This window comes from Patella vulgata, chromosome 2 (genome assembly GCF_932274485.2).
Source record: "Patella vulgata chromosome 2, xgPatVulg1.2, whole genome shotgun sequence".
Taxonomy (NCBI): domain Eukaryota; kingdom Metazoa; phylum Mollusca; class Gastropoda; family Patellidae; genus Patella; species Patella vulgata.
In genome coordinates, this window is record NC_065880.2 from 71,658,249 (window position 1) to 71,678,581 (window position 20,333).

Consider the following 20,333-nt stretch of genomic DNA (forward strand, 5'->3'; position numbering starts at 1 on the left):
TCGCACAGATCAAGGCAAGGTGCAGTCAATGGAAAGTTGTACACTACGTCATCGTTTAGTGTGAAGTCGCTTACAACAATAATTATTTTACAAACGGCGTGGTACGGTTGCGCTTTGTAAATTTAACTATATTATGTTTAGCTAAATATATAATTATTTAACTAAATATATAATTATTTAGCTAAATATTTAGCTAAATATATATTATTTAGCTAAATATATATTATTTAGCTAAATATATATTATTTAGCTAAATATATATTATTTTGCTAAATATATAAATGTTTAACTAAATATATAAATGTTTAACTAAATATATATTTAGCTAAATGTTTAAACATTTAACTAAATATTTAGCTAAATATTTATATATCATCAATGCTAAATGTTAAATATGAAAATAGAGACAAATCAAGAAATATTTATATATATTATGTTAAATATTGAGTTTTTGTTGTATTTTTAGTTTAAATATTAAAAGTGAAAAATTTGCACAAAAGTCGAGATTTAACTATATATATAAATTTAAATTAAATCTAGTGTTTTTTGCTATATAAAAAGCTAAAAAATTAATTTACAAACGGCGCCCCATACACGGAGCCTATGATTTTCATCCCCCTAGACGCCGTTTCTTGACATGGGGGAAACCCCAATGGAGAATCCCGAGGAATTTTCTCGGCCAACATCGGTGTCGAACCCGTGAGCCCCTGGTTGCTGAGCCAACGTCTTAAGCAGTACTAAATGCTTATGGTATATTTGTTACCCACTGAGCGAATTAGTGAATAAACACTCATTCTAGAGCGACATTATAGTTTTAATCAGAAACCTATTAATACTTTTATAAACATCACTCCCACCAAAAACTTACTGAGAAACTGACCGAGAGAGATTTTACAAAATGCCAATATTTTGACGGTATATACAACATTTCACCGGGATTTAATATACATTCCCAATATGGCGCTTCGGGGAATAAAGGGTATTTATCTTTGTCTATGTGTTCAATATCGACTAAACTTGTATTGTGTAACAGTCTGTGGGGATTAGGATAAACATTCTCTGTGTATTTATCGGAATAGAGACGAACATATTTCTTGCCGAACACCTGTGTCAAAAGATTTTCCTTGGCGTCGTAATGTAATGGCGAGACAGTTCCTTTTGGTCCAAACCATGCATTGATATCAACGTCGTCTCTTTCCCCTAAACAGCAATAGCTCGGTACACTGATGTCATGTTGTAATTCAGGGATTTGATCAAAGAGTTGATGTTGAGCTAAATACCCTTTCGTTTCTTTGGGATTTTCGATATAATTTTCAATAAATTCTTTGACAGTCATCAATGTCTGAGACCAGGATTCCTCGGTGTATTTGGAACCAAGTTCGATCGGCACCGTCCTGGTTCCTGCCACCTTTTTAATATAATCTAATGACCATTTATTTGTTGACATAGCTGGCCAATAATCTATAGCAGCCGTGATTATAACAGGCTCCTTTTTGTCTAAAAAAGTTTTTCTAAAAAACTCTAAAGATGGACAGGACGATTTCTGTATTTCTTTAGCTTCATCTATATTACAAAGCGACTCTGCCAAAGAAAGTTCCTCGTCTAACTTATGTCTTTTGGAGGCGTCGACAGTCTCGGTCACAGCCTGTCTCTTATTGGTACCTTTAAAAATGTCATTCTTTAAAACGCAGGTTGACATTTTGGCCAAAACATTGTCGAGTATTGGGGCACCCATTAATAGCCCCATGTCACATGTTCTCATGACGTCTGCTGTAGTTAAAGTATCGTCTGATTCGTGTATTAACAGGAATACTTGTGAGAACATTTTCATCGTAGATATGAGAGTGTATAGATATCTCCAAGCAATATTTACATCTTTCCAATACCCTGTGTTCAACTTCTCCCAGATTTGATCCAAGAGAATGTCGCTAAGTATCAGAGAATCTGAATGTTCATTTGAGAAGAATAAAGTTGTGCTGCGCTTTAAAAGATATGTTATTGCCGCTCCTATCACTTCCCCTGGATCAAAGCTCTTCAGTAACAGAAATACATCTTCGCTAGATTTTGGAATTAATTTAGTTAATTCATCGAACAAGAATAGCATGTCCTGGTCTTTTATTTTCGGTGCCATTTCTAATTTTAATATAATCTGGAAAGAAAAGATGTACCGCGGATTAGTATTATTCATAAGTAATATTAGGCTATGGGGAAAGTTACCGGATTCTACACTGTAAAAGATGCGTGGTGATTTTGGATGGGGAACAAACACTCAACATGTATACTCAGCCAAATTAAAAACTTGACACTGATGAATTTCAACAAAAATTTTTTTCTGGTAAGTCAAATAAATTTTAAAGTGTTTCTAACGATAGTAAGTAGTAAGAAGCCTTTAATTTCATAAAATTGTAAAGTCACGTGGATCACGTGACTTTTGAGCATATAAAGATGAAAAACCTGAAAAACACGTGCAAACACAAACTCGTGAGGTCCATCGATGCAAGTTTGCTTAAACTGAACACGCACACGTAACTTGAACTGGAAAAACAAATTAAAATTGTTATTTTCATCTTTGTTAGAAAATGCTGCGCCTTTCAAATGTAGAACGTCTACGTGCTATAGGTAGGCTCTATGCTGGTCAGTCTGTGGTCACTGTTGCAAGAGCCTTTAATTGATCACGCCAGACAATAATTAATCTTAGAATGAGAGTGCTTCAAACTGGTACTATTGCCGACCGCCCAAGGGCGGTAGCGCCACGTGTGACGTCACTCCAGGAAGATCAAGCAATACGATTACGTCATCTTAGAAACATTTGTCACTGCAACCTCCACAAGTAGAGAGATGTTTGGTGGAAGGGTAACTGCACAAACTGTTCGAAATCGCTTGCAGGCTGCTGGTCTTCGAGCTCGGAGGCCCTATAATGGACCAATATTGACACCTCTTCATCGCCGTAACCGACTTGTGTGGGCCACAAGACAGTGAAAGACAGTGGAATTCAGTTGTCTTTAGTGACGAATCTCGATTCACTTTGAGATTTGCCGATGGCAGGGTCCAAGTGTACCGCAGACGAGGTGAACGTTACGCTCAAGTATGCGTCAGAAAAGTTGACCGATTTGGTGGTGGCAGCGTCATGGTTTGGGGTTCTTTTTGTGCACATGGACGTTCTCCTCTTGTTGTTGTCCAAGGGAATTTAAATGCTGTCCACTACAGGGTTCAGATTTTGCAACCTGTTCTTCTTCCGTTTATGCAGAGACATGGGCCTGGACTAACGTTTCAACAAGACAATGCTCGACCCCATACAGCAATTGCTACCCAGAATTTTTTAAGAAATGCCGGTGTCCAAGTCCTGGATTGGCCTTGACCTTAATCCTATTGAACACATCTGGGACGAACTGGGTCGACGTGTTCGTCAGCAAGTGAATCCACCACTGACGTTGCAGGACCTTCAACATGCTCTTGCTGATCAGTGGCGACGTCTTCCTCGGGTAGTTTTTACTAATGTTCTGAGATCCATGAGAAGACGTTGTGTGGCAGTACGAGACGCTAGAGGAGGCCACAGCCGTTACTAAACACTTTATTCCGATTGTTCTCCAAGTCTGTGAATTTCAGTTTGAGGGGTACTGTGACATCACGAACGTTATCAATGCCAAGGACTTTCGGCGAGACGTATTCTTGCTTTCTGTTGATGTCAAGGTCGTCTGTGCACAAAAATAACACTAAAATAGTTGCCTTAAACCAAATATTAAAAATCTAGTCCCAAAAATCCTGAGTGTCAAGTTTTTAAATTGGCTGAGTATATATCATTAGGTGTGGGGTGACTGACGGTTCTCTTCCCCATGTGCCGAGACATTTTGGGCTGTGTAACGTGCTAATGTAGATTTTTAGTATATCTGAGCCATGGTATATGTTTGACATTGGTTGTGCATTATGAGTTTAGCATTGAAAATAGGTTGCCAGGCAACGAAACATACGCCCATAGCACCTAAATCGTCCGACGGTCGACAAGGGTTTTCGCATATTTATTCTTTTGTAGGTAACTGGGGGCATTTACAAGACGATTTCCCAATTTCATACAGGTGAGATTATAATTTTCGTCTTTTGAGGTGTTTACAAGGTTCTACAAACTGAAATAAGGGTCATAACTCTAGAAGAACTTAACGGAAATTGCTGAAATTCAATAGGATTCACTAATTGAAATGATGCATATATATATATACATTTCATACAAACCAGATGATAACTTTTGTCGTTATTGCGTTCACAATGTTTAAAGGGACTATCCCGATTTCAAGAGAGTCTCAAAAATAAAAGTCGGAGTACGTATAAAATTTATGCGCCAAATTATAGAGGATTGGTGTATTTACCTTCTCTCAAAATTCCAGCTCAAAATATTGAGTCGTTTGGATGTGAACGTCAAAACTGCTTATCCGGACACATAACCCTTTTAAGATTTCGGGTTAGTTTTTTCGTTGGGTGACCTGATAATCGATTCCCGTTCCTTGAGCGGTCTATATAGTGAATGACCCATGTGCTCTACTTGATAACGAAAGGTAAATTTCACCTACACATTATTTTTATAAAATAAAAGTCTGGTTTTATCCAGACACCGCATAATACAGCTTGGGACACCGGTCTCCATTTCCAGATGAAGACTGACGGGTTTAAGTTGTTTGAAAACTTATCACAAATATTGAGTTAGTTGCTCGGCCCTTAGCTAGAGGATTTTAACACAAAATTAAGCAGTTTTATTCTCCAATAAATATCGGGATTAGCCCTTTAATAAAGTGAAACAAAGGTCATAACTCCAGAAGAAATTCACGGAAATTATTGAAATTATAGGCCTATAGGATTCTTCATCTCACTGATGTAAACAACTTAATATCAATTTCAAAGCAACCAGAGGATAAGTAGTCTAGTTTTCACAAGACACGTAGGGGAGAGCCGGGATAGTTGGAACACTTTTACACGTTTTAGCATATAAGTTTATAACTAACTAAACGAAGATAATGAGCTTATCTTCCCATGGCCATGAAGCAATAAGCGCCATTGCGTCCCCTTTATTTTGCCTCTGCAATGTGATCAATAAGAACTCCGGAATAACAATTATTGGAGTGCGATAGGTTGTTACTTAGGCATCTTCGTATCGCTAATCCGGTTCTGAACATTGAATAATATTAATCACTTCAACCAAATCAGATGATAAGTGTATGGCCCAATATGAGTGCATAAAAACTCAACTAGTAGTACTGAAGTGGGAGTTTTTATGGACGGAATTGTATCGTGCGGGCATGGACGGTTCATGGTACGGGTTAGAATCTTGGTTTGGCACTAAGACTTGTGGTCCCAATTTTGCACGAATTGAAAAACGGAGATAGCCGACTGATATAGGCCTATACGTCCATGAAATTATTCAACTCTGTGATGGGATATCAAAAAATGTTGATTGACATGTCTGCTTCACACTATTTTTGGTATTTATAGCTTACCATTAAATTAAAGGTACTAAAACTAAAGTAAGTAATTTAACAAATAACAAAAGATAAACACATACACCGTGATTATTTGTCTATTAAAAATTCTCAAGCGAATAACCTCCGATTAATCCGCCATTTTTTATGAACTTGCAACTATACGGATAGACTAACGGATTTGGGAACGTTTTACGGATCAAATTTTAGTTTAGAACAGACTTCTCTCCGATGTTCCCGCAAATTTGATACCGGTTCTCTCATTTAAAAGCATGCCAACACGAAGTATATTCTGGCAAAATTGAGAATTTATTCATAATCGGAAATGCTCATAGACAACTGAAATGTAGACTAGCAATATACTTTCTCACTTTTTTCAATTCCATTCAAATTCGAACAGTCAAATTTTAACAATCTTTTAGGAACACTGCAAAGGTTTATGTACCATGCAAATGAACAGACATAACATCAATTTAATTTCCGCCCCCAGGCTATAAGGAATACATAAATGCCAAGTTCCAAGATGATCCATTCAGAATTGCGCCCTATATATGATAAACAAAAAAAAAATGGGAGTAGCTCTGCGTCTGGGGGTTGGGACATGTACCAAAATCAAAAGTTACCGTCCTTATGCTATAAAGAATAAATATGCCAAGTTCCAAGATGATCCATTAAGAATTGCAGCCTGTAGGCAACACACAGACACACAAAGAACAAATAGGTGTGGCTCTGCCCCTGCGGGTTGGGCATTCACCAAAATCTATAGGGATCATCCTTATGGTATAAGGAATAGGTATGCACAGTTTCAAGAGTATCTGTTAACTGCGGCCTGTAGGCGACACACAGAAAAATTGGATGTTGCTCTTTTCCTTGGGGTTGGGCATGCACAGAAAACAATAGGGATGATCCTTGGGGTATAAGGAATAAGTACGCAAAGTTTCAAGATGATCCGTTAGAAAAGTGAGACACTTTCGCTACCAACGCTGAGCCATCTCTCTCTCTCCCAGCAATTTAGAATCATTATGAAAAAAAAAAAGAAAGGGAAGTTTTATTAAACAAAACATTTATTCACAATAATTTTACTTATTCAATAATAGACATACATTCAATTGTCATAAAAGGGGGTGCACTCTCATCCAAGCACTTAAAATCAACTTTCAATACAACTGAACTTACAATGCAATGCAAGATATTCAGTTTTTTATCTTTACATTAAATTGAACTTTTTGTTATCGGCAATTATATCACAGTACAATTCATAATTCTGTTATTGGTATTACTGTTTCTACACCAGAGGCTTCATTACTTTCCCAAATATTGAATAAGCACATTAGTTTTGAAAAAATCAAAGCACTGATCTGTTCAAGGAATCCACATAGAATGAAAAATGGCCAATCTGCTTAAAAATCACTCAAAAATATATATTGGAAACCTCTGTATTGCAGCATTTGAACATGCCTGACTATATTCAATAGTCCAATCATATTATTCATCAATCTGATTAAAACACAGATCCTATTTCGTTTCGTTTTATAGTTCAAAATTTCGTTTTACTTGTCCTTACTACACTAGGATCTGGAAGAGTTGTTATTGACGTGTTCTGGCTATGTGAGGAATTAGCCAATGAAACGGTCTGTTACGGCGCGCTTTTGGCCTTTTGGTGCATGGGACTGTGGATAAACCACTAGAAATGTCAATGCTGATTGATTAATTAATGTCTGACGTCATAGGGTCAAAAGCTGCTCAGTTGACCCCTGACGTGAACTCCCACTATAACTTGTCAAATCTTCATGTAGTGTAGGCCATCGAAAGTATAAAAAAAAACAAAACAAATTATAGATCTGTATTTTAATCAGATTGATTATTCATCAATCTCCATTAATCACAAAAGTGATAATTCCTCTTTAAACGCTATGATATACGACATAGTGTACTCATATATAGAGATTGGAAGATACCTTCATTGACAATCTGATATATTTTTTCACATCACATATAAAATTTAATATTGCCAATATTGAATCAATTTATCCCAGATGCTATCATTTTCTCAATCACACATTTTCTCCTATACTTACATATATTAATCTTATTTTTTTCTATTATCAATATTTATTAAAATATCTTTTAATAGTAATCCTAGTATTACGGCCAGAATTGTTAAATGGATATGTTTATAAATAAAGGCCATTTAATTTGTCAATTTATAATATATATATATCAACAGCACAAACTATAATCTAGCAGTATTTGGCAGATGAGATATACAATAAATATGTGTATATTTAAAATAGATGAACATTTCATAAAAATGCATGTGCAGGATAATGTATCGATACTTTGAGTTTTTTTAATAGTCTCAAGCCAAGATATTGCATAAAATATTGATACAATACTCGGGGTGACACCTTTGTGCAGTTTCAATATATTACCTAATGTCCCACTCTTGACCATTAAACCACACATAATGGCACTATTTAACCATAAATAAAGCATCAGATTTAAATTACCAATCTCAGGCCATTAATTTTAAAACTTAAATTATATTTAAACATTTACATTAAATAAATTAATTTTCATATCAGGATTACGAGGTATAATTTTTATATTCACAGCCACATTTGAAACATCTGGTGAAATGAACGAAATTGCTTAGCAAATCACTATAACACTTTCATGCATATTGATTGACAAATTAATATATTTAGTGATCAATGACAATTAAAATCAATCCAGATATATAGTGTTAATTTCATTGCCTATCAATCATAATACGAAATCATAGGTTGCTTTTATAGATCAAAATGTGTATATTATTTTGAACTCAAAAGCCAATAGCCTTTATTATCTCTTTGATGGGACTGACCAAAAGTTGTTTTAAGCAACCAATCGGCAGAATTCAACTTGCTATGCTGATCTTTTACAACATTCCATGTAACTGAATCTTCCTCACCATCAACTTCCATTTCCTGTGATGATTTCAACCATTTTTCTCCATCGCCTTCTTCATCTTTGAAATTAAATATCGACTTAAAATCGAGATCTCCTTCACATTTTTTCTCGCTTTCCTTAAGCCAATCTTTTATCTCCTTTGATGCTTCTTGAAAGAAGGAAAATGAAATTTGAGTATTTGTAAATTCGACTGGTTTAGTGGGTGACAGCCAGGCTGCCATCTTACAATTGGTGTTGTTTGGACATTTTTCCTTCAAATCTTCCAGATCTCCTTTCTCCGTTTTAATCAACCAATGGTCATTATCCTCAATTCCCAGGTGTTGAAATCCACAGTGAGGCTTGCAGACACATTCTTCATATCCTTCACAGAGTTCATTGGCTCGGCAGACGGTCTTGACATCAGGCATAGCACTTTTAATATCTTCTGCAGTCTTGAGCCAGCACCTTTTATCAGTAGGGCAGGATTTGTAGAAATTAGACATGACAGGTGTACAAGTTAAACTGCCTAGTCTATCACCCAGGGTCTCTATATCACTTGGTCCAGTAGAGGTACATTCTTCACATGACTGTTGAAATAAAGAGAGAAAACAATTAAATGCGAGGACAAAAAAGTAAAGAATTCCCTCATTCTCAGTAATAACAGATTCTGTGTTAGATATGAAATGGCGTGTAATGTCTAGCATCCTACAGGGCTAATGAAGACGGGCATCCCAGCATACGCCATGCAGTGTGCTATGAAGAAAATTTTGCTATGACAGCAGCGCTTCGGGCCAATCTTCTTCAAATTCCAACTGCTAAGGGTTCTTTTACATGCATAATAATGTGTACATGGGATCTTAAGTTTTCATCCCACGACTTGCCAGACCCTCTGTCCAGGGCCACAGAGAATGGTAAATCAGATTGTGATCATGATCAATCCTGGGTGCTCATGCTTGGTAAGCCAACACCTTACTCACCAAGCCAGACCCTCTGTCCAGCACCACAGAGAAGGGGGAAATCAGGTTGTGATCAGAATCAATCCTTGGTGCTCATGCTTGGTGAGCCAGCACCTTACTCATCAAGCCAGACCCTCTGTTCAGCACCACAGAGAAGGGGGAATCAGGTTCTGATCAGGATCAATCCTGGGTGCTCATGCTTGGTGAGCCAGCACTTTACTCACCAAGCCAAACAGTTATTGTATTAGGTACTGAGAGTATGTTTCCTGCTACAGGTCAGATGTGATGTGTAGAATCTACTATAGGTTATAATGTTGAGAAATAAATAATCAACCCAAATCCTACCTTTTCCCTCACTGTTCCATTGAGTAGCCAATGATTAGGATCAGAGGGAATATGTTGAAAATATTGAAGCACATCAGATTGGGGTTTTTCTTCTGGTGTTGATCTATTACTTCTCAACCAGTTCTGGACAGCTTTAGGAAACTTCATGTTCGCAATATTCACTAGGTCCAAATTACCAACAACAGGTTTACCTGTTGTCTCAGTGCTGCACGTACTTGCACCTAGAAATACAAACAAATATAATACTTAAAACATAATCAGATTTAATTTTTTATCACCCAATAAAGTATTACACAGATTATAATGACCAGCCTTGTATCAATCAATATCGTCTGTTTTAAATTCATTTTTAACATGACACTCAGTTTTCCATTCTCTTTGTATACTAATGAGATTGAATAACAAATCTAAACTCAAACACTTCTTCGTTTTTTTAGGTATCATATTAAGACGATCAGAAAATAAAAATTCACAACCAGATCTAAAAAAATATTTTACCATACACAGTGACATGAAATGATTTCTTTTAAACAGTAGAACTGATCATGGAATAATCCCCACTCAACAGAGGATCAACTGAAAAGTGGTCATGAGACCTGAATAGTTCTAATTAAAATACCCGGGGGGTTGGATGGCTGAATGGTTAGCGTGCGCGCGCTGTATCATAAAGTCTGTCATTGAGTCGACTGGCGTGGTTTCGAATCCCCTGTTGTACGTGGCAAGGAGTAGGATCGCCTGTCCCACCTCATGGGTTTTCACCGGTTTCCTCCCACTGCTAAAGACCCCTACGCGCAAGCGAATTATGTAAATAAAATTAAACCATATGTTAGTCCCGAAATGACCTAGTTTGTGTCGAGTGGATGTTAAACCCCATTTCTCTCTCTCTAATTAAAATACCACTCTATTCTACATAAAGTCTATTTGTATTTCTATTGAGCAGGGATTATTCCATGTTCTATTCTTGTCTACTCTTTTCGACTTCTATCAGCAACATGAACACAGATTTACAGGCTTGTCCAACCTCTGTTACTCTTTTACAAGAGTGTTGCCGACCCCACTTCACCTTTCATATAAGTATAAATATCACTGCATGGTGTTATTTTAATGATTAAAGAATGTAAAGAACTCATTACAATTCACACCGGTACTTGAGATTGACTAGATAACATGTTGAACAATACCTTATATCTCACAAATGATGAGAGAATGTAACTTACCAGATGTGAACCCAGGATTGTCCACAATTTCAAAATCATCTTCGTCGGCATCTGTGTAATGTTTAATCTGGCACAACCAATCCTTAATACTGGCATCACTAGATATGGTACGTAGAGGAGGGGATTCCATCGCCGAAGTCATGGGTGACTTTTTCTGGGTCCAATCAAAAGAATTACTGCTGAAAGCAGGGAAGGAAAATCTTGGCGTAGTTTCAGTATTTGTGGTTACTGTTGTTGGTCTAAGGAGCCAATCTTCAGATTTTGTTGACAGCTTGGGGATATTCACATAAATCTGCAAAGATATAAAACAAAACAATAATTCAACTCCGTCACATGGACATAGTCATAGCACACTTCTACTTGAATCAACATAGAGGTTGACAGAAGTAAACTTAAGAAATAATTTTAAATGAAAACTTTCATAAAGTACGTTTATAAACCTCTTCCCTGTAAGATAGTACTTAACCTTGTAAATGTGAACTCATGGTGTGTTTGACATAGCCATAAGCAATGGAATACATAGGTTTGTGTAGTATGTATAATAATAAGGAAGTGACCTAAACAACAGCCACATGCGTACAATAAAAGGAACTACATGTAGTGTTATTACAGTTCTTTCAACCCTACACAGTAGATATATATTTTTATATTAATACTTCCTTGTATTTTTTTCAACGAGTAATTAGTCCAAAATTATAGTTTTTTGAGGGTAACAAATCTAATACCACACTGTACTCAAACTCTTTCTACAATGTATGCATTGAAATTTTGGCTATTCAGGACACAAATAAACACCTATCATCTGCTTTTTACAGGATAGATTTTAAGAACTGGGTTGAAAAGGTTATCGACTAAGCAGAGGATTGTGACATAATCAAATAGAGAGAAAGAGAGAAGTGGGGTTTAATGTCCTCTCGACACAAACTAGGTCATTTCGGGACTAACACATGGTTCAATTTTATTTCAATAATTCGCTTGGGTGTAGGGGTCTTTAGCAGTGGGAGGAAACAGGATGACCCGGAGAAAACGAGGTTGAACAAGCGACCCTACTCCTTGTAAAGTAAAACCGGGGAATCGAAACCACGCCAGTTGACTCAATGATACAGATCACACGTACTGACCATTCGGCCACCCCCCCAACTGTTAGGTTGTGCGACAAACCGGATCACAGGGTAAATTTTGTACTATGTTTCTGGGTGTGTTCACGTCAGATATTAATATATAATCTTTCACAACACATGTGTTTTGATCAAGCTTTGGGTTTGTTGAATGCTGATCTCATGTTACACTTATGATACAGGTATTTAAGATTAAGAATGATGGCAATAGTTTTCTATTCTTACCCCTCGTTCTGATGATTTCATGTTGTCTTCCACCGTCTTGTGAAAGATATGATGATCTGGTCCTTCGTAATCTTCAAAATGTCTGGGTAGGGTTTGAGACTCTGGCTCAAAGAAGGCACCCATTAAAGGCATACCATTGGCATCAACATGACCATAATTCAAGATTGACTTGCGTAGATCAGCTGGATCAGCTCGAAAGGAGAAAAACGCAGTCTCCTCAGGGTTAAGGTCATTGATATCGATATCCATTCTGAAAATAAAAGTAACTATTGTAAATATACATGTTGAACCGAATATAGAATGTAAACAGATTATTTTTTTGGTTGTAGCTGAGGCAGTAAAAGTAAGTTGCCAGGCATCTATAATAAAAAGAAAATGGGGGGGGGGGGGGGCTGAGTTATCAATTACATACAAGCCAGAACATAAAGCACTTGTCACAGAATTTGTCCATTAAAAATTATCACACAGACTTGTAAATATACGGTTGTTTGATAATTTGTGTCTAACAAAGTCTGTGACAGGTGCCTTAAGTCCAGGTTTGATTACATATAAAGAAGACTAACTTACTTTTGAAGGGTATCATTTAGAATAGTGTCCATGTCAGAGTCGGATGTTAAACCAATTGCACTTTGTAACACACCAAGCATCTTATTCAATCTGCCTTGCTGGGCCTGTAATACTGATTCTTTAGCACTGAAAACCAAATCTACTTGATTTAGAAGCCACACTTCCCTATTCCTTAAAGCTTCCAAATGTCTACTCATTGTAGTCTGAACTTGACCTTTGATCTGCAGAATTATAAAATCAAATGATTATTACCCAAACCTTCACTTTGGGTGACATGTAACAAGTTTGCAATTCTATAATGGTCGACTTTCTGTAAAAAGTCTTTGAAAAGATGCCACTAATGATTAGCATTTCATTGATTAAATTCAAAAATGTTTAAGTTCAATTAATGCATTAGTACTTACAAGTACAAATTTTTAATATACATCTAGGGATTAGGATCCACTAATATTTCAAATATCTTGCAGTTAATTAGTTCAGCCAATGCACATCTAAACATTTAGGTGCCCTATCAATATGCTACACTACATGTATTTGGATGGGTTCAGCAGTTGACCTCAAGCATCAATGGAACTGAAGCATCACTTCACATCTAGGGATTAGGATCCACTAATATTTCAAATATCTTGCAGTTAATTAGTTCAGTCAATGCACATCTAAACATTTAGGTGTCCTATCAATATGCTACACTACATGTATTTGGATTGGTTCAGCAGTTGACCTCAAGCATCAATGGAACTGAAGCATCACTTCACATCATATGGTAATTTGGGGTCAACTTTTTTCTGTTAATTTCTCAGGCAGGTTTGGTTTATATATTTGTCAGTCAATATTTTGAAGACATCATAGACCTGACTGTGTCAAAGGGAATTAAAATGATGCTAAAAACCACCCTTATCAAAATCTAATTTTTAAAATTTTACCTCAGTAGCATTATGAAGTAAATGGCGCTTAACAGCATCTAGCTGCTTTATAGCCCTTTCTAACTGACAAATCTTTCCATTGATATCTTCACTTAGCATCATTATTATCTACAAAACAAACCATAAAAACATATTTTATAAGTTCTATATTTAAATAGTTCAAAAATACATCAATAAACCAGATTTCAATAAAACATGAAGAAAAATCTATCTATTTTCATTTGTCTTGGATAATTAGTGCTCAGAAACGAAATTCACGAAAAAACACAAACTAAAATATTTTAAGGATATCATATTGGTTGAGAGTTAAAATCTAAGTACAAATTTGAACTCTTGGCCAATGACAAGTTTAGGTAAGGCTTTTATGAATAAGGCCCCAGGCCTACTTGTCTGAAGTAAATTGAATCAAAAGCAAAAACATAAAACAAATAAGGTAGCAGATGTACTCAATAATTAGGTTGATTATAATGATAACTCAGGAATACAAACAGATGTGCTAGTTTCTCATGTGATCAACTGTGCCTACATGTATGGTCGTTACTGAAGTTTTTAGGCAAAATTATTAATTATATTCAGGAAATCTGGGTAAATAAAATGTAGCCAGCCATACTTTTTTTAATGGCTTATATTGTAATTCTTAAATACAGTCGGTAAAAGGGAATTTTAAAAAGCTCATTAATATAAGGTTTAGAACTGACTGCTAATATTACTTTATGGCTCAGACAATGTTGATCTTCTAATAAATACAGGATATTAAAAAAACTTCAAATTTTACTAAATACATAGATGTTTTGTGCGTAGTGTGGTCTCTGCAATTATACTCTTAAAAAAAAAGTAGGGGATATTGAAATGCAAATACATGTACCTATGCAGGTTGCGATATGATAGTCATGGGCATTTGACATGCTTTGAGAGTATGTTCACAGATGAAAAACTTATCGCCCCAACAGAACCACTGAGCTGCACATGCGACACGTAATAGCGTCATACACGTGGGAGGGGTTCATTGTCAAATTTGACACTTATCTATCCATGTTTGCTTTCCTATCGGTTCTTGCATAAGATTTACTGTTTAGCGTATCTTTGCTTAAGTGTGACACGTTTAATTTGATTGGGAGACGTGCTCGTCAATGTCAACGGACAACACTTCAAGAATTGACCGTGGCACTGCAAGAGGAGTGGGTCAGATTGCCCCAAATCGTGATTGGACGGTTGATTAGGAGCATGCCACGACGAATTGTTGAATGTCTGAGGATTGGTGGAGCAATTACTCATTATTAAGACAAAAATCAAAAACGTCCATTTTCACTTTTGACGATGTATCTCTTTGCGAGTGAAATGGGGGGCCGCCGTCAGATAAGCCGCCCATATGAACTGTTTATGTGTAGGCAATTGGCCTGTTATTAACATACACTGATTACCTCTAATAAAAACAGCAGTGCATTTCCGCAGTTTTGTATTGTTTCTGAATACCCCCTACTTTTTTTGAAGAGTATACAATAATATCCAGGTGATTCCTAAATACTGATCAATGCTTACACTTTACACTCTAATGTTTACTTTTTGATATCTAGACACTACTGAAAGTGAAAGGACAAAATAATTGGACCAGTATCAATGTGATATTAATATTAACATGTGTTTCTTTGAAGTCACAGAAAATGTAACCTTCCAGTATTCAGGATGTTGAAATTTATGTTTTACTTTTATTTACATTAGTTATTCATTTTGTGTGATTTTTTTTTATTTTGAAAAGTACACGTCATGGGCACTTAGTCGTGGAATAATAAAATTATCTAAAATTTCTAAAACTCAAACATACACATGTACTGATGTAGGCTATGAAAATAAAACTGTTAAATAACCGTGTGACTGACATATCAACATGAGAACCTACACGTATTCATGTATATTCTAACTCTTAAGTTCTAACCTACATGTATATATCCTAGACCTAGTTAGTTTCCATAACCTGAGTCTGAGACCATTTTCTATTCTAACTAAGACAAGAGCATCAAACATGAAAACAAATTTACTGTCAGACCTTTGCTTCTTTTCGTGTTTTCTTCAGTTCATCAACATGTACTTTTTTGTTTCTTAACTAGAGTAAATTTCATCAAAATCTGTTGGTAAATCGTCCACTTGCCTACAGAGTATAATATAATCGAGATGAACTAGCCCAAAAGGGACGTTTGACATTGTTTTTCCTTCGAAAGTTATATATTACTTTATAATTTGGAAGAAAAAAATGGGTAGAAAAAAATAATAAAAAGCATATATTAACGAATTTGGAAGAATGACATGTCCGAAACCTATAACGACACATGACAAATCTGGTGGACCTAACAATGATACCCATTAATCTGAATGAACTTTCCTGAAAATGTTTCTGGTTTCATCATTTCTAGTGACAGTAGTGCATCGGCGAAAATTGATTTTCCCACAACCTTACTACATTGTTGTCTCTGCTTCTAATCCATCACTTAAGTATATATAACAGTTTAATGCTCTACATATTTACCTATAATAAATATGGCGAAATCCTCACAGTCTTGAAGGACTTTATCGTTGATTTGCTGGCTTCCTTTTCACAAATAGGCCTAATAAATGTAGAGAATTCTCGGTTATCCAAAAGCTTTATAAATAGTGTTAACTAGAGGCTGATTATTCACGACTACAAGGAACGTCAATAATCAGCCAATCAAAAATTTGGAAACAGTTCTACTTAGGTTTCTAAAAAATATAACATCGAATTTTATTAGTTAAACGATCTATGACGTCAACTAAAAATTCCCTCTCATCGAGGCATTCCAAAACAAAATACGATTTTGACAGCGTGATTTTGTAGGTAGAGCTGTATTTTAGATTGTAAAAACCTGAACTGACATCTCTTAATTGACCGGAATTGCAGTAGCCGGTGGACGGTTAGATCTACTTTGAGAAGTAGAATGAAAACAAGTATGAAATTGAATAACTAAAAAATGGGAGCCGAGATGTAGGCTGAGTAGGCCTACTGCCAGTGCCAACTCACATACTGCACACAGCGATGCATCACTTAATGGGTTGAAATTAGTAAAAACAAAAAATAAAAACATCCATGTATATCAAATGTCACCGTAAATGAAATTGGTAAAAACACAAAATAAAAGAGCCCTTGTTGCTTGTATAGGCTATCAAAAAGTCACACTTATAATAAAAAATTGCTGTGGTGAGAAGAGATGGCCGATCATCTTCTCCCTTTCTCATAATAAAAGAACAGGTTAAAACAGGAGGTCCAGCTGACTGATGTTGGGCATCATCAGTGCGGATAGAAAAAAAAACTGTTGGGAAAATATAAGTGCTAATATTTATTTTGTTTTAATACAATTGCTTTCTTCGAAGACCACTGATTTTGTTATGAAAATGTGTTATTTTAATCCAATTGATATTGTTATTTTAATCCAATTGATATTGTTGTTTTAATCCAATTGATATTGTTGTTTTAATCAAATTGATGTTTTTTTTAAGTTGGGATGAGTTGTCTTCTAACTTTGATGAGTTGTCTTCTAACTTAGGATGAGTTGTCTTGTATTGGGATGAGTTGTCTTTGGGATGAGTTGTCAGGTATTCATCTACTTCATACCTCGAGAACGAAGTAGATGCATCGCTGTGTTCTCCGGCGAAGCTAACTGTAGACAGGCAGCCTAAGTTTGGGATAGCCAACTCACAGTCACACTGAGTGACGGACACTCAACCTGCATGATTTCTTTTAGACTTCAAGACTAGCGCTATTAACTTTTGATCAGATTCGAGCCACCACGCCATTTTGCGGGAGTTGGATGGGCGAATGGTCATTGAGTATTTGCATGGTTTTTGATTCCCCGTTGTATGTGACAAGGAGTCTAGGGTTGCCTTTCCAACCTCGTGGGTTTCCTCCAGGTCCTCTGGTTTCCTCCCACTGCTAAAGATCTTGACCCCTATGCACAACCGAATTGTTGAAATAAAATTGAACCAAGTGTTAGTCCCGAAATGACCTAGTTTTTGTCAAGTGGACGTTAAACCCTATTTTTCTCTCTCCACGTCCATTTTACCCTAATATTAAAAACTTGAATGGAGAACTCAACCTAAAAAGTTATTTTTATACGCCCACATCACGAAAAATCGCGTTTTAAAAAGCTTGTGGTCCCTCTAGAGGTCACAATTATTATCCGATTTAAAAAAAGTGTTCGAATATATCATCGTTACACCGTTAGGGTTGTTGAGTTCGAATTTTGATGAAAATCGGGCCAAAACTGCCAGACAAAATGGACGCCCCTCGTACTCAAATAGTATAAACATCTAATAAATCAAGGTTGTGGACCCTCTAGCGGTCACAATTTTTATCCGAATTTGATGAACTTAAAAAAATATCTTATCCCAAAGATCTCAGTCACTTTTGATATTTGCACATTTCAGGCCATAACTTTCTGGATTATTGCCCCTGATTGTACAAAAAATCGTGTTTGTTTTTAGCTTGTTCTCTATCCATCTCTTGCAAAATGTGGGTGTATCCTGCCTGGCAGCCACTGGTTATTAATAACAGGTGAATTATATCGTTTGCTAACTAAGTTTTCGTTCGTAATGCTAGCTAACATTTTTAAAATCTTATTGGCTTAGTTGACAAACATTGTACATTGTAAATGGAAACTTGTCTTCGTTGTAGGCGATTTCGCATGATGTTTCGGAATTAACTGGCCCAATGAATACTGTAGGAACTAACTGCACTTTTGAGAAGTAGAGTGAGATAGGCAAAAGAAAATATAGCTAATTGAGCAGGCCGAGAGACACAAAATTTCAAAATTATTTTCATCAACCATTGGCGTCTATTTTCTATGATATGATAAAGAGAGTTATACATAGAAATATAACTCTATGAGGTTAGGCTACTTTTGATCCCTTGTCATGTTTGTCAATGCAGTCACAGGAGTCTGATCTGACCTTCTATCCGTATATATATACGGATAGAAGGCCAGACTCCTGTGATGCAGGCTACATTATTCAACTTCAACAATAATGAGTAAAAATTGCTAAACCTTTATTTACTATCCGTAATATTTGAAATTAAAAATACTGTACAAATATGAGATTATATAATATATAAGACACAATGAACATATGAAAATTAGTACACAACCTTGTGTACTATTTGGTTTCGTGCGGTGTATGTAATGAACAAACATAAGCATATTCCACAAGACAATGCAGAAGTAATGAAAAATGACTGATTCACAAACGACTAAATGATAATAAAAAAAAAATGTGCAGAAGGGACTAAGCAGATGCAAACGACTGTCATTCAATTGGTCTGTTCACATATTTTAGCGAACCTAATTGATTAGAAATTAAAATAAAACTTTTAAATTTTCAATGTAAATAACATTATGTACACTCATATTACTATTATATTACTATGTTTTTTGACTGATTTTCATTTATTTTAAAGTTCCAATGAATAGAGGTTTAGATATCCAGCTCTCACTGCAGAAATCTCAAAATGTCTCTTCATTCACATTTTCATTTTATCATTACAGTAGTCAGCATATGACCAGAAAAAGTAGAATATCAATTATGGTTTTGTAAGAGTTTATAGTTGACTGACTATTGAAACTATGGGAGCCTATACAAGTAGTTTTGTTGTAGAACCAAACCGAGAAAATGCAGTTTGTCGACAAACTGACCCTTTCAAAGCTAATTGGATAACCAGTCATGCAATATCCACTGAATGTAAGTATTTATACCTGGAGCACCATTGAAAGGAAAGGAGACCCAAGTCAGGCTTTTACTCAGGTGGAGATTTACATAAGCCAACACCAATTTGATTTTCTTCGGGTTCCAGATAAATAAATAGCCAATTGAATCACGTGACAGGTTAATAATAATAAATATCAAATCTTAAATATTTTGCAACTAAAAGCTTTTGAACAATGCAGCCACTAATTTTGGATTTTAAATAAGATTTTCTTCCCGAAGAAATAAGGACATTTTTGCAGGTGTTCCCGAAGAAGAGAAATTCAAATTATTGTGATCTTGTGGGGATATTTTACCTTGATGTACATTTTATAGTTTCTTAAAGCAGTCATTGTTTACTATATTTGGCTGGTGAACTGAAAGAGCCCTGATTTATTTGCAAAAGTCAAAAATCGCTATCCTAAAAAAATTCCCGAGTTTGGAAAAGGTGAGGAATTTGGTAAATAAGTACAGTTATAATCAGAATTTTTCTTTTCATTCATATCTCAAGGTATTTATTAGAGTACAATATTTAGAGTCTATAAAGCCATGAATTCATTTTAAATAACATAGTTTCACGATTAATTATTGACCTTTGACCAATTGTCAGTTAAAAAAAATAAAAATATGGAAATTCTGGGGAAAGATGTACAGGTGATAGCGATAGGTATTGAATCGAGCATCTTCGAAAAAATATAACGTACTCAAAGACAAATATAAACTTTCAGTTCATAAATATTAAAAAGCCTATTGGTCCCAAAAATTATTGAAATTGATCTGTCGTAAAGTAAGTTATGTACATCTGAAGTTCCCATTAATTTCTATTAATTATAGACTGGAG

The 20,333-nt window shown here is 35.6% G+C and overlaps 3 protein-coding genes across 8 annotated transcripts in view; 1 reads left to right on the forward strand and 2 right to left on the reverse strand.

Annotated features, from left to right (window-relative positions):
• Window positions 1–411: 411 nt before the first annotated feature.
• LOC126811739 (lysine-specific demethylase 8) lies at window positions 412–5,613 on the reverse strand. Its single transcript, XM_050537609.2, has 2 exons — window positions 5,549–5,613; window positions 412–2,149 (listed from the first exon to the last, which is right to left on the reverse strand). Exon 2 carries the CDS (start codon window positions 2,129–2,131, stop codon window positions 848–850), a length of 1,284 nt encoding a protein of 427 aa, XP_050393566.1. The 5' UTR covers window positions 2,132–2,149; window positions 5,549–5,613; the 3' UTR covers window positions 412–847.
• Window positions 5,430–20,333, forward strand: part of LOC126811742 (uncharacterized) — a 28,366-nt gene continuing 13,462 nt past the window's right edge. Inside the window, exons 1-2 of one of the 4 annotated variants that reach the window (XM_050537615.2) lie at window positions 5,430–5,510; window positions 19,297–19,489. In XM_050537615.2, the coding sequence (XP_050393572.1) occupies window positions 19,375–19,489 (115 nt within the window). In that variant the 5' untranslated portion in view covers window positions 5,430–5,510; window positions 19,297–19,374. Of the gene's footprint in view, window positions 5,511–16,507; window positions 16,706–19,296; window positions 19,490–20,333 lie in introns of those variants that run through there. The other 3 variants (XM_050537613.1, XM_050537614.2, XM_050537612.2) reach the window with 3 other exon arrangements.
• LOC126811735 (nuclear receptor coactivator 4) lies at window positions 6,499–16,370 on the reverse strand. Of its 3 annotated transcripts, none has more exons than XM_050537598.2 (7): window positions 16,269–16,370; window positions 13,748–13,855; window positions 12,825–13,045; window positions 12,258–12,507; window positions 10,915–11,206; window positions 9,698–9,918; window positions 6,499–8,983 (listed from the first exon to the last, which is right to left on the reverse strand). In XM_050537598.2, exons 2-7 carry the CDS (start codon window positions 13,847–13,849, stop codon window positions 8,279–8,281), a joined length of 1,791 nt encoding a protein of 596 aa, XP_050393555.1. In that variant the 5' UTR covers window positions 13,850–13,855; window positions 16,269–16,370; the 3' UTR covers window positions 6,499–8,278. The 3 variants fall into 3 exon arrangements, with proteins under 3 accessions (XP_050393555.1, XP_050393556.1, XP_050393558.1); XM_050537599.2 differs by lacking the exon at window positions 16,269–16,370 and adding an exon at window positions 15,792–15,921; XM_050537601.2 differs by lacking the exons at window positions 12,258–12,507; window positions 12,825–13,045; window positions 13,748–13,855; window positions 16,269–16,370 and adding an exon at window positions 11,381–11,445.

Bases quoted from the DNA above. Each gene is read 5' to 3' on its own strand.
- LOC126811739 (XM_050537609.2), bottom strand. From the start codon at position 2,131: ATGGCACCGAAAATAAAAGACCAGGACATGCTATTCTTGTTCGATGAA.
- LOC126811735 (XM_050537598.2), bottom strand. From the start codon at position 13,849: ATGATGCTAAGTGAAGATATCAATGGAAAGATTTGTCAGTTAGAAAGG. The intron at 12,508-12,824 runs GTAAGTTAGTCT...TTTTATTTTCAG, and splicing joins CTAAATGATACCCTTCAAAA to AATGGATATCGATATCAATG. The intron at 8,984-9,697 runs GTAGGATTTGGG...TTATTTCAACAG, and splicing joins ATGGAACAGTGAGGGAAAAG to TCATGTGAAGAATGTACCTC.